General features: G+C 45.8%; 1 protein-coding gene across 1 annotated transcript; it reads right to left on the reverse strand.

Annotated features, from left to right (window-relative positions):
- Positions 1 to 434: 434 nt before the first annotated feature.
- Positions 435 to 1103, reverse strand: LOC307069417 (polyadenylate-binding protein 1-like 2; the record flags this gene model as incomplete). Its single annotated transcript, XM_079727759.1, has 1 exon — positions 435 to 1103. The coding sequence occupies exon 1, from the start codon at positions 1035 to 1037 to the stop codon at positions 435 to 437; it is 603 nt and encodes a 200-aa protein (XP_079583885.1). The 5' UTR covers positions 1038 to 1103.
- Positions 1104 to 14829: the final 13726 nt, after the last annotated feature.

Below are 14829 nucleotides of genomic sequence, written 5' to 3' on the forward strand. Positions count from 1 at the left end.
GATTTCCTTCTCCTTCCTGATGTTTCTACCATGAAATTGTATCACCTGTGCAATAAACAAAGAGAGAAAGTGCTTTTTAAACCAAACCACAAGGAGAAGACAGCCTTTAACCTGTCAAGTGGCACAGATTAGCAAGATTATTCACAACACCCAAGGTGGGTGTGGGGGGAAGGGAGGGGAGAGGAGGGGTAGGGACGAGAAGGGAGTGGAGAGAAAGTCAGAGAGAGACACGGAGGGAGAGGGACTGAGACAGGCGGAGGGAGGGAGAGATGGAGGGAAGGAAGACAGTGGGGTGGGGGCGGTTGTGAGAGAGAGAGAGACCTGCACTCCCAATACAATACACTGCTGGTGGGTTAGGGGGGCAGATGGTGGGGTTGTAAACCGGGTGGGAGCCAAGGTTTGGCTCTGCTGGCTGGCTCGCTCCTGGGGTGTCTTCATCGCAAGGTGGCCTCCTCGTCGGTGTCTTCCTCGAAATCCTTGACGTCAGCACTGGTGGACTGCCTGGCCCAGGCTCCCCTTTCGGCCTCTCGTTCCTTATGCGACTTGAATCTCCCAACGAAAATTTTGCGGTAGTTCAGGAACATGCCGTTCATCGCATCGATGGCCCGCTCGGCGGACTCCTGCTTCTGGAAGTGCACGAACCCGTAGCCCTTGGGCCCCTTTTCGTCGCAGGCCACTTTGCAGGAGAGGATGTTGCCGAACGCCGAGAAGATGTTGTACAGCGCCTTGTTGTCGATGGTTTTGCCCAGGTTCTTGATGAAGACGTTGCCCACCCCGCTCTTGCGGAGCGAGGGGTCCCGCTGGGACCACATGATGCGCACTGGCCTGCCCTTGATGACATCAAAGTTCAGGGTCTCCAGGGCCCGCTTGGCGTCCACCGGTTGCTGGTAGTTGACATACGCATAGCCCAAGGAGCGGCGGGTGATCTTGTCCCTGCAAATGCGGATGGAGAGGATGGGCCCGGCCGGGCTGAACTTCTCGTACAGCATTGCCTCCGTCACCTCAGGGTGCAGGTCGCCCACGTACAGCGAAGCCATAGGAAAGTCCGGATTCCCCCCGGAGCCCCCGCCCGTCTCCGCATCAGCATCCGCGGCGGCCACCGCCGCCGCCGCTACCGCCGCCGCCACCTCCGCATCTGCATCCGCATCCGCCTCCGCCTCCGCCTCCGCCTCCCCCAAGGGGGGCGTCGCAGCCTCTGCCGTGGCGGCGGCTTCGGCCGCACTGGCCTCCGCCACGGCCACTGCCGCTGCCGCCAGGGAGGCCTCCGCCTCCTCCCCCGCTAGGGCTGCCGCCGCCTCCCCCAGGGTGGCCTCCGCCACTGCCTCCTCTACTGAGGCCTCGGCCTCCAACTCAGCCTCCACCTCTGCTTCCGCCTCCGCCACGGAGGCCTCCGCCACCGCTTCTGCCACGGTCGCCGCCGCAGCCTCCGCCGCCGCCGCCGCCGCCGCCGCCACCGCCGCCGCCACTGTCGCCGCTGTCGCCACGGTCGCCGGTGCCCCCGGGCCGCTGCCGCGACCTCCCTTCCCGCGAGCTGGGGGGCGGAGAGGCGGGAGAGGGCAGGAGGGCGGGTGGGCGCCGGAACCCGGGCCGGGGGCGCGAGCGCGAGCTGGGGCGCGGGACCCCGGGCCAGCCGACCTGGCGAGTCCCAGTCACCTGGTATGGCGAGCGCTGCCAGGAGCGCACCGGTGCGAGTCGCAGCAGCCTGCAGCCCACTGCTGCTGCGGCCGCCGCTCGGTCGTGGGCTAGCGTGCGGGGCGCGGGCGGGCGGCGTGTGGTGGGGGGCGGGGGGTGTTGGCGTCTGTGGTCCGGGCAGCTGGGAAGGCTTCTGTCTCTTTGGTTCCCCCTGTGGCTGCTGCGGGGCTGCGGGGCCGCGGACGGTGGGAGGGGGCGGGAGCGGGAGGCTTGAGGTTGGGGGGCGGGAGTGTGAGTCCTCAGCCTGTCGGATCGGCTGGAGGTGTTTGAAGAGGAAGCCAGGGAAAGGGCTCCATGTGGACCGAGGGAATGTGGGTTAGATTTAGGGAGTTTTGTTTTATCCTTCCTCTCCCCATAGAACATTTAAATGATTAAATCAAGCACCTTGCAAGAGAAGGTGGGTGGCGTTGAGAATACACTTGCCCGGCCTAAACAAAGCCAAGACAAATGGTTTTCTCACGTTCAGGGGTTCTCCCCACCTCAAGGCACACACGCTCTCCAACATCACCGCCACCAAGGCAGCAACTCTTACTCTGAGCTGGAGCTGGGGCAAGTGGGGCAAGCTCCCACTGCAGCCTGCTGACCCATTTTCTCAGAGATTCCTCCCCCTTTTCCGGCTCTTTCCCTCCTCTGCAACACTTGCAGAAGAGGAAATAAAGAACACAGAAACACGTATTCATTCATCCATAATGCCATGCCACAAATATTTATGGACCGTTGCTGGCCCCTAGGGATATACAGGGGTCCGGGAGGCAAGAGGAAATAGACCGGTCAACTCCCAAGGTTGACCTTGGGAGTGCACAGTCTGGGCTAGAAACCCTGTCCCTGTTCCAGACCATGGGAGAACTAGGGACCTGGGGTTCTTCAGCCCCCACCCCCCCCCCAACTCGTCCCACCCATCCAGTCTCAATTCATGCAGCCTGGAAGCGGGGGAATCAAGAGCACCCTGTCCTTAGTGCTGTCCTCCATGATAGGTGAGGTAAGCCAAATCAAGAGCTGGGGACAGGGCCTGGTCCAGAGCCAGGCACTAGTTTGCTCTTGTCTCTGCCCTCAAGGTGCTGAGGTTCCCAACGTGAACCAAGAAAGGCACATCCACGTTCAAAACAGAAACAAAGCCTGAAATCTCTCTAGAATGAGGTGTCTCATCCCAGTTCACCAGCTAGTAATTATGGAAGCCTTATCCAGTACTTGGCACTGGGGGCTCAGAGATAGGCAATGTGGTAAGTGAGCAGTGAATGTTGATGTGTTGGAGGTGTGGGGCAAGGTGAGGAAAGGTGAGCAGAGTGTATTGTGGGAGCAGAGAGGCCACACAAGACCAAAAGCTGAGGGGATAGGCAAGCGAGCAACCATTAGAGTAGAGGGCAACAGAGGCTAGAGTCCCACTTCTTCCAGAAAGGAGGACCCAGCTACTAACCATTCCTGGTAGGAATCAAGCAAGGCTGCCCAGAAGACAAAACCCCGAAGGCGAGCTCTGAAAGATGAGTAGCAGTCCACCACATCGAGGCAGAAGGGAAGGCACTCCAGACAGAGGCATCAGTCTGTGTCCAAGGCTCTATAGCATGCTAGCACATGCATGGGCACTTCTGGTCATGCCTAATAATCTGGTGTGGACAGAGCTCATGATCTCCAAGAGTATATGGCAGGAGGTGGGGCTGGAAGGTGTGGGGGGCCCTGAAAAGCAAGCTAAGGTGCTTGGACTCTATACCCAAGCTCACGGGGTCCGCTCAGTACATTCAAGGAGGGACTCGGTATGATCAGATCTTTAGAAAGAGTACAAACTAAACATCAACACAGAAAGTAGTTAAGAGAGTAGGTCTTAAAAGTTCTCAGTACAAGGGGAAAACAGAGTGTAACTAACTGAGGTGATGGATGTTTATTAAACTTCTTGTGGTAATCATTTAGCGATGTGTACCTATATCAAATCATGTTGTACACCTTAAACTTATACGGTGTTATATGTCAATTATATCTCAATGAAACTGGAGAGAAACCCATCAATACACATGTAAACGCATGCGCGCGCACACACACACACACACACACGCCCCTGAGACAGAGCTGATAGAACAAAAAGAAGACAGTCAGTTGTGACCAGTTCCCAAAGAGCCAGAACAACCATTCCCTCCGTCCCTCCTTTCCTTCCATAAGTAGGGGTTTCACATTTACCGTGAGCCAGGCATTGAACTGTGGACTTCGGGGTCAGATGTAAAAAATGATCAAAGCATAGTGCCTTTCCTCACTCCACTAAAGCTCAGGCTGCCCATACAAATAAGAGAAATGCCAGCAGAGGGCTATATGTGCTGTGTGGTTGGACTATGGTGGCCATGGAGTTTCATCTGCCCAGCACATATTCTCACCTCCCCCTCACTCCCACCCATCCACCTTCCTTGGGTCAATAAAGCTGTTTTCTGTGGTGGCAGCGTTGGCTGGACCTGGGCAATTGCACATGATAGAACAACCCTGAACCTTCAGAACTGACTGGGTCACCATGGGGTGTGAGGCAGTGAGAACTTTCTCACCGCTGTCTGGAAAGCATCCCAAGATGGCTGAGAAGCAGACATACAGACGTGTGTCTCGCCAGCTTGCAAAGTCTAGCACTCTGCCCCTAGACAGGGTGCAAGCAAAGGGCAGGGACAGAGACTTAGGAAAAGCTTGCTGTACTGCTGGTGCCTTGACCAAGGTGGTCACTGTCACCACTCTTAGGAGCCATCTCCTGAGGGTCTAGGTTGCTTGTAGGCAGGAGGCAGATGAAGTTTGCCTCACCATTCCAGGTGGCCACCAAGAGGGACCTGAGGAGGCAGCGGCCAAGGGGAAGCCATGATTGCTGGGAGGTAGGGGATGTGGGGATGACGAGAAGAGCTTCTGTGCCCATTGTTTGGAGACAGAGGTGACAAAAGGGACCAATTCAAGGACCAGGAGTCAACAAGAACTCTTCCTCTGGCTTTGACTTCCAGCCCACAGAGTAACAGAAATCGGTAGGAGAAAGAGGTTCAGCGAAGTCATGCTGAGGCCAGTGAATCCACAAACCTGTCAAACCAGAAGACAATCCCCAGGCCGCTGACCCTCCAGCAACAGGAAGAAGGCTACTACAGTGACAAGGAGAGCAGCTGGGGAATGCTCTCCAAGTCCTTTCTCACAGAGGCTTCTCTGGGTTTTCCGTCTCCTTTTTTTCAGTTCCTGGTCACATCTGCAATCAAAAGTGTTCTGACTACTGGTTGCTATGATTGAGGCAAAAGTGAAGAGCCCTGTGGAGTGTCAGCGGAGGGAGGGAGAGGTCCCTTTCTTGTGGGAAGAAGTGTTACTCATTTCATTCACTCGATGATTCAACAAGTATTTATGGAGGGCTACCTTGTACCAGGCCTTCTTCTAGGCAGAGAGCCCCTGCATCCAAGGAACTTATCTTCTAGTGGGGAAGACAGACAATAAACATGGCAGAAAATGTCAAAGCACTTAAAGGTTGCTGCAAATGCCCTCAGGGAAATAAACGAGATGATTTGGTACGTCTTACTTAGAACCCAAGAGAAGTGGCAAAGGTCAGGGATGGCCTTTCTGAGGACAGTGATATGTGGCCAGTCCTGCTGGAAAACGGGGGGAAAACCTGCCTAGCCAGGAGAACTGCAATTCCTCTGGCCTTGTGACAAAAAAAGAGGGGCACTGGATCCGCAGAAGAGATGCCGGTGTAGCTGGAGCCCAGTGAGAGACGGGATGGAGGGAACAAAGGACAGTGTAGTGGTGGGAAGGAGCCATGATGGAGTTTGGTTTTCACTCAAAGAGCTCTGGGGAGCCAGAGAGAGAATTGAATCAAGGGAGTGCCATGATCTAATTATATTCAGTAATTTCTCTCTGGCTGCTCTCTGTGGAAAAAACTGCAAGTGGGCAGGGCACAAAGCAAAGCAGGGAGACCAGTTCGGGCCCTCTTGCAGTAGCCCAGTTGGGAGATGCCAGTGGCTTGGCCCAGACTGGCAGCACAAATTTAGAGAATAGTGCATGGGTTCACATGATATTTTGGAAAGAGAACAAACAGCACTTGCTGGTGGATTGAAGGCAGTTGGTGAACAAACTTAAGAAATGAATGATTACTATGAGAGTCTTTTCCTGCAAGTCTTGGTCATGGAGGCGTTATGTATAGTCACAGACAATACGGAGAGTGGATGTGCTAGACTTGTACAAGGGAGAAAGACAGGTGGGGATGTGTGTCAAGAGTTCCAATTTGCACATGTTACGTGTCTGAAGTCTGGAAAAGTCCACTCTCCGTGTAGGCTGCAGAAACAGAATTATCAAGACAACAGGACACAGATAGTATTTAAAGCCACAAGACTGGGCAGAATCACCTAGAGAGAGTACTGTCAGGAGAAGAAAGCGCAGGGCTATTCCCTGAGACATGCCAACATGTAGAAGTTGGGTTGAGGATAACAAGCCAGCAGAAGAGATTGAGAAGGACTGGACGGTAAATGGGCTGGCCCTAAACCTGACTCCTCTCCAGGGCTGTGCAGGGTCCAGCCTCAGTGTCCTCACTCAGGTCCTGCTTTCAGTGCTCCTGGCTGTATGTGCATGGGACTTGGTTTAAAACGGGAGGACACCAAGAACTTTGTGTGCTAGGGTTTGGATTTCTCTTTCTGTTCATTTCAAGGTGGAGCTTTAAAGACATAGGTTCAGATACAGAGACATTCAAAGAGTGTTTGGAGCCGGCCCTGCTCTTCCCATTTTATATGGCCCACCTCCTTCTTCCTTTCAGGAGGGAGTAATAGAAAGGAATGGGGATGCGGTTCAGAGAGCAGGAGAAAAGAATAGAAAATAATGGAAGAAGGTAGGGATGAGGGTGGGTACCAGTGGGGAGAGGGACAGATGAGCTCTATACGTAAAAAATGAATCAAAACACTGAAAACAGGGATCTACATAAAGAAGTCTCTTCCTATGAATTTCTTGTTGACATAGCTGTAGGAAGGATGCTCAGGGGAATAGAGAATGAAAACATACATGTATTTTGTAGTAGGCAAATTGATTGTGTCAATTCACACTGCCCCCAAACTCCCCCGAATGAAAATAATCTTGACATACAGGCCAGCAAAAATAGCAGCCTTAGACTTTTATTTAGGAAGAATTTAGGAAAGTGTTTGGGTGTGTACCCCTGTTATTTAACAAACAAGAACAATGATTATTAAATTGTCTTGAATAAATACAGCACATTTAGCAAATGGTCCTTTGGATCCTCATAAAGTGAAGAGTTAAGGGAGGCAGAGATGTAGGGCAGGGAAGGAATGAGAATTGAGTCAATAGACGTAAGAGCCCCAGGACATCAGGACTTACACACACAAGCATGTTTATCGCCTAAGGATTCACACTGGGCAAACTAGGATACAAAGCAAGCACTCATCAACCAGGGAATGACTGGAGACATTGTGGCACAGCCATTCCATGGATTATTATGCAATCATTACCAAACACGAGTTATGTCCATAGGGTCTGATTTAGGGGGACCTTCAAAATATGCTATTATTAAGTGAGGAAAGCAAATTGCAGAGAGGGGACAGTATATGGTCTCATTTGCATGTTGGGGATCAGGGCACGGGAAGGAAGATAAGAGGTTGTGATCCCATATATATTTGTATGCCTACTTGACATCTCCACCTGGATGTCTCATAGGCATTTCATCCTTAAATGGTATCACCATGCACTCGGGTATTCAAGTGAAATAAAAATGGAGAGGCACCCTTATTTCCTTCCTCTCCCACTCCCACATCTTCCTCTGGCCCCTGTCTCATCCTTCAGCCATTCCTATCACCTCTACCTCCCAAACACCACTTGAACCTCTCCAACTTCACTGGAGTCCACCGTTAAGCCTCTCATGGGATCCTGCCAAACCTCCTAACTGTTCTCCCACTTCCACCAAACTTCCTTGTCCATCCAGTAGCCAGACTGATCTTCCAGAAAAATGAATGGCGCCTTTTGCCTCCCCTACTCAAAACCCCAGAAGGCTTCCCACTTCACTTGGACTAAAAGGCAAACTCCTCAACATGACTTAAATATAATGAGCTGCATGACCTGGCCCTTGCCAACCTCCCCGTTCTCACCTTTCTCTATCTTGGTCACTGTGGGCCTTCTTAGAATACTCTGAGTACTCCATGATCCAATCTCCATCCTTCCTGAGGGCTTCCACCTACCTCAAACTGTCTTTCTCCATCTTTTTAAAATCGTTAACAGGTTTTTAAACATACAAAAATTATAGTGGGTCACAGAACATGCCCCCAAGTACACATCACTCAAACTGAAAAAAATAAAACATTTGTCCTATTTTTGTATCAGTTGGTTAGATTTTTAGGATAATTAAAAAAAACACAAAATACAGCTACCATCCCTTTTGGAGCACCCCCCCAATCCCATTCTCCTTGCCACCCCCCATAGGGCACAAACCTTGGTTACTTCTGGGTGTGATTAAAGGCAGGATACAAGTAAGTCCTCAGTTTCTCTCTCTAATTTCTTTTTCTCTCTCTGTCTCTTTCCCTTACTCCTTTCATGAGAATTTCTCTGACCCTTTGCTATTTGTCTCTAAGAAACAGACAGGGTCCACAAAAGGGAACATGATTGGTGATATTTGGGCTCAGGATGGTCATGAGAAATGAAGAAGCCTATACTCCTAGCAGTCCTTGTATGTTCCTGAATTCCTGGGCTTAAATTCCTCAAAGAACATGGGCCTTGGAGTCAAATGGACTCTCTTGTAGGCAGAGTTCCAGAGCAAAACACTTAACCGCTCTGAGCCTCGGTTTGTGCTTTGAGTTTGAATTTCAGAAGTTGTAATTAAGGTTCTTAGGAATTTTTTTAATAACAAGTAGTTTTGCCCAACCCTACTTAGGAACCAAGAACAGAGAACTGACTGATGGTTTTTACATAGAATTTCAGATACTTTTCTCTCTGGGAACCAATTCTCCTCCCAATGTATGCTTAAAACTTTAATGGCCTTCTTTGTCATAATCTTAGGCAGTTTACAGGCATGACCTTATAAAAATATACCTGTAGGTATATCCCCAGTCCATGACTTACTAGCTATGCTTACCTTGGTCAAATTGCTTTGCGTTTTTTGTTTGTTTCCTTAGCTTTGGAGTCCTCATCTGTACAAAGGGATGCATATTTGTAAGGACAAAAAGACGTGATAATGTTTGGAAAATGCTTTTCACAGTGCCCTGCATGCATTCAGTGCCCAACACAAGGGACTCCTTATTAATGTCAGTTCCCTCTGTCCTGAGGATATCCTTGTTCAGCTGGTTTTTGAAGGCCCAGTGTCTCTCCTTTCTGGTGTCCAAGGCAGCTTGGCACTTTCTCTCTAACCAGGAGCAAGGTGTCAGTTCAGAGGGAGTCTGATCCTCTGGGTTATATCCCAGGTTATGGCTGGATTTTACTCTAGGCAAGTGCCTGATTCTCTGGCCTGAACTCACCTAACTTACACTCGCATTCAGGTTTTCCTTTGTTCTCCTGACCTTAGGACATTTTTATGACCCATTTATTTATCTTCCCTAAGATCCAAGGACCTTGCAAGTCAACACATGAACGAATGCCATTTTCTGTCCTCAAGAAAACCCCCTAGAAGATTGGATAATACTGTCTCATAGAATGGGGTGTTGAGTCAGGAGCTGAATTTTCCCTCAGCTGCTATTCATCCCTTTGAGCACACTTTTTGGGGACCATTTTGGAGATAAATTACTATGAGGCACTACGTTCCTTCAAGTTCTTTCCTACAGGACACTTGAATGCATTTTCACGTGTTCATGATGTCTCTGGAACTCTCCTACCAACGTTCATGATTGTGCTAAGACACATGCATGGGTTATTGGCATATGAGTGGCTGATCTTCATTACCATGAGTTGCTGAGCAATTTAAGTTTTCACTGTGTATAATAGATGTAAGATGAAATCTCCTTCCATGTGGTAAAGCCTTGGTAAAGTCATGATGATTAGCTTTGGGACCTCCTTCCATACACACCATCTTTTAGAAACCATGCTCAAAAATAAAAAATTGCTCTTACTGAAAGGAAGTCACACACATGGTAAATAAAATAGTGGTGACCAGAAAGTACAAACAAGCTTGTGATAAAAGGCAAAGGTCTGAGACCCCATCACTTCCCATTTCCCAGTTGTGCTTCCCAGGGTAGATCATTTCAATAATTCCCGCTTGCACTGTTTTGGCAGTTACCATATTACATCTAAATAAAGTGCTTAATCTGCTATTTCACACCATTCATCAACTTTAGCCATCATCAAGTGACCACATTCTTCTTACAGAAGAGAATTTAACTCATTCACTGTGTCTTCATTCTGCCCTCACTTTCTTTCTCTCAGATTTTATACTTTCTTTTGATTTTTAGTTTCTCTATTGATGACTCTAGTAACTTTAAATAATGTACTTAGCCCTCAGTTCCTTGCATACACCTTAGTCACATTAACTTTTCTTTTTTCTTCTATACAATGAGGATATTGGGCTTCCCTGGTGGCACAGTGGTTGAGAGTCTGCCTGCCGATGCAGGGGACACGGGTTCGTGCCCTGATCCGGGATGATCCCACATGGCATGGAGCGGCTGGGCCCATGAGCCATGGCCGCTGAGCCTGCGCGTCTGGAGCCTGTGCTCCGAAACGGGAGAGGCCACAACAGTGAGAGGCCCGCGTACCGAAAAAAAAAATTAGGATATTACCACTTCTATCCTTCCCTTCCTTCAATCTCTCTTCCTCATTTCTACATCCTCTTCTTACCGGGTTCATTATCATTTACATCCATTTTTGGAAACCTAAAAAACACTTCCTGCTTTGAAAAGCAACACAAGTCTTTTACTTTTTATTGAATCTCTAATAATTTTGATCATAGGTCCACATTTCTTCACTGAGTGCAGGCTGGACCAGAGAAGGAGATTAAATCCTGGTGTCAAGTCCAAATCCTCTCTATATCTTTATTCCAGTAATTTCTGAAAGTCCGCCACATTTGAGTTTGACTTATATGGGATCTATGCATCAAACACTCTCTCCTTCTGTCTCTCTCTCTCTCTCACTCTTTCTCTCTCTCTCTCTCTCTCTCTCTCTCTCTCTCACACACACACACACACACACACACACAAACACACAAACACCCACACAATTAAATGGTTGCCAGGCAATTGATCATTAAACCACTTAATCTTATAACAATTTATAAAATGCTTGTCCTTATAATCTCTATTTTACACCTGGGAAAATTTGGTAGCACGGACCTAAATAACCAGCAAGGTCTCATATAGTGTAAGCGGTAGAGCCTGGAATTGATTCAAAGAAAGGCAGTCTTGTTCCAGAATTGGTCCTGGTGACCACCATGTTATTATACAATAAGCTTCTCTCTTTCAGTTTTTCAGAATCTCTGACTATTGACAAATTAACCCATGCTGTTAAAACAGGTGGAACAGCTCACAGATGTATGAATAATGGTTGACAATCAATCACCCTACTTTCAAAGCCCCCACCAATCCCAGGCATCAGAGGTTACAGAGAACAAAATTACCTGTTTGATTGTTTTTTTACACTTTCCTTAGGTTCATAGAAATCTATAAAAACAGAATGACCTTATCATGAGTAGATATTCTTTTATTTGGTCAAAAATCATTACAGTTTTCTGTGACTTTCTACATTCACAGAGCAAGTTAACACACATAAATTAAATTAATTTTGTTTTATTAAAATCTGCACTAGGGGAAAAATTGGAATTTATGCAACAATGCCCTGATTGTTTCAAGTGTTTCATTTTAAATTTTTGCAGACAGGAAGAAAAAAGTCATTGTTACCTTTACTCCCCTTTCTGTAGAGCATCTTTTTATTCTCAGTCTGCTTTTAAGTATTTAAACGTGCATTTGTTTTTAAAGCAATTAATTAATGGTGTGCATTAGTGAGATTTTTTTAAAAAAAATCTTTATTGGAGTATAATTGCTTTACAAGGGTGTGTTAGTTTCTGCTGTATAACAAAGTGAATCAGCTATACATAAACATATAACCCAAATCTCGTCCCTCTTACATCTCCCTCCCACACTCTCTATCCCACCCCTCTAGGTAGACAGAAAGCACCGAGCTGATTTTCCTATGCTATGTGGCGGCTTCCTACTAGCTATCTAGTTTACATTTGTAAGTGTATATATGTCCATAGCACTTGCTGAGTTCATCCCAGCTTACCCTCCCCATCCCCGTGTCCTCAAGTCCATTCTCTAGGTATCTGTCTTCATTCTTGTCCTGGCCCTAGGTTCTTCAGAACCTTTTTTTTTTTTTTACTAGATTCCGTATATATGTATTAGTATACGGTATCTGTTTTTCTCTTTCTGACTTACTTCATTCTATATGACAGACTCTAGGTCCATCCAACTCACTACAAATAATTCAATTTCATTTCTTTTTATGGCTGAGTAATATTCCATTGTATCCATGGGCCACATCTTCTCTAACCATTCATCTGTTGATGGACACTTAGGTTGCCTCCATGTCCTGGCTATTGTAAATAGACCTGAAATGAACATTGTGATACATGTCTTTTTTGAATTATGGTTTTCTCAGTGTATATGTCCAGTAGTGGGTTTGCTGGGTCGTATGGTAGTTCTCTTTTTAGTTTTTAAAGGAACTTCCATACTGTTCTAAATAGTGGCTGTATCAGTTTACATTCCCACTAACAGTGCAAGAGGGTTCCCTTTTCTCCACACCTTCTCCAGGATTTATAGTTTGTATGTTTTTCGATGATGGCCATTCTGACGGGTGTGAGGAGATACCTCATTGTAGTTTTGATTTGAGTTTCTCTAATAATTAGTGATATTGAGCATCCTTTCATGTATTTGTTGGTAATCTGTATATCTTCTTTGGAGAAATGTCTACTTAGGTCATCTGCCCATTTTTGAATTGGGCTGTTGGTTTTTTTGATATTGAGCTGCATGAGCTGCCTGTATATTTTGGAGAGTAATCCTTTGTCAGTTGCTCCATTTGCAAATATTTTCGCCCATTCTGTGGGTTGCCTTTTTGTCTTATTTCTAATTCTGTGAAAAATGCATTGGTAGTTTGATAGGGATTGCATTGAATCTGTAAATTGCTTTTGGTAGTATAGTCATTTTCACAGTGTTGATTCTTCCAGTCAAAGAACATGGTATATCTCTCCATCTGTTTGTATCATGTATAATTTCTTTCATCAGTTTCATATACTTTTCTGTATACAGGTTTTCGGTCTCCTTAGGTAGATTTATTCATATGTATTTTATTATTTTTGTTGCAATGGTAAATGGGAGTGTTTCCTTAATTTCTCTTTCAGATTTTTCATCATTAATATAGAGGAATGCAAGAGCTTCCTGTGTATTAATTTCATATCCTGCTACTTTACCAAATTCATTGATTAGCTCCAGTAGTTTTCTGGTAGCATGTTTGGGATTCTCTATGTATAGCATCATGCCATCTGCAAACAGTGACAGTTTAATTTCTTCTTTTCCGGTTTGGATTCCATTGATTTCTTTTTCTTCTCTGATTGCTGTGGCTAAAACTTCCAAAACTATGTTGAATAAGAGTGGTGAGAGTGGGCAACCTTGTCTTGTTCCTGATCTTAGTGGAAATGGCTTCAGTTTTTCACCATTGAGAACAATGTTGCCTGTTTTTTTGTCATATATGGCCTTTATTATGTTGAGGTAAGTTCCCTCTATGCCTACTTTCTGGAGGGTTTTTATCATAAGTGGCTGTTGAATTTTGTCAAAAGCTTTTTCTGCATCTATTGAGATGATCATATGGTTTTTCTCCTTCAATTTGTTAATATGGTTTATCACATGGTTTGATTTACGTATATTGAAGAATCACTGCTTTCCTGGGGTAAACTCCATTTCATCTTGGTGGATGATCCTTGAATGTGCTGTTGGATTCTGATTGCTAGTATTGTGTTGAGGATTTTTCATCTATGCTCCTCAGTGATATTGGTCTGTAGTTTTCTTTTTTTGTGACATGTTTGTCTGGTTTTGGGATCAGGGTGATCATGGCCTCGTAGAATGAGTTTGGGAGTCTTCCTCCCTCTGCTATATTTTGGAAGATTTTGAGAAGGATAGGTGTTAGCTCTTCACTAAATGTTTGATAGAATTCATCTGTGAAGGCATCTGGTCCTGGGCTTTTGTTTGTTCGAAGAATTTTAATCACAGTCTCAGTTTCAGTGCTTGTGATTTTCTGTTTAGATTTTCGATTTCTTCCTGGTTCGGTCTCGGGTGGTTGTGCTTTTCTAAGAATTTGTCTGTTTCTTCCAGGTTGTCCATTTTATTGACATAGAGTTGCTTGTAGTAGTCTCTCATGATCCTTTGTATTTCGGCAGTGTCAGTTGTTACTTCTCCCTTTTCATTTCTAATTCTATTGATTTGAGTCTTCTCTCATTTTATCTTGATGACTCTGGCTACTGGTTTATCAATTTTGTTTATCTTCTCAAAGAGGAAGCTTTTTGTTTTGTTTTATTGATCTTATCTATTGTTTCCTTCATTTCTTTTTCATTTATTTCTGATCTGATCATTATGATTTGTTTCCTTTGGCTATCTTTGGGGTTTTTTGCTATTCTTTCTCTAATTGCTTTGGCTGTAAGTTTAGGTTGTTTATTTGAGATATTTCTTGTTTCTTGAGGTAGGATAGTACTGCTATAAACTTCCCTCTTAGAACCGCTTTTGCTGCATCCCATAGGTTTTGGGTCATCGTGTTTTCATGGTCATTTGTTACTAATTGTTTTATGATTTCCTCTTTGATTTCTTCAGTGATCTTTTGGTTCTTTTCTAGTGTATTGTTTAGCCTCCATATGCTTTTATTTTTTACAGATTTTTTTCCTGTAACTGATATCTAATCTCATAGTGTTGTGGTCAGAAATGATACTTCATACGATTTCAATTTTCTTAAATTTACCAAGGCTTGATTTGTGACCCAAGATATGATCTATCCTGGAGAATGTGTCATGGGCACTTGACAAGAATCTGTTTTCTGTTGTTTTTGGATGGAATGTCCTATAAATATCAATTAAGTCCATCTTGTTTAATGTATCATTTAAAGCTTGTGTTTCCTTATTAATTTTCTGTCTTCATGATCTGTCCATTTGAGGAAGTGGAGTGTTAAAATCCCTAACTATGATTGTGTTACTGTCAATTTCCC

The sequence above is a fragment of the Hyperoodon ampullatus genome (genome assembly GCF_949752795.1).
Source record: "Hyperoodon ampullatus genome assembly, chromosome: X".
NCBI classification, from domain to species: domain Eukaryota; kingdom Metazoa; phylum Chordata; class Mammalia; order Artiodactyla; family Ziphiidae; genus Hyperoodon; species Hyperoodon ampullatus.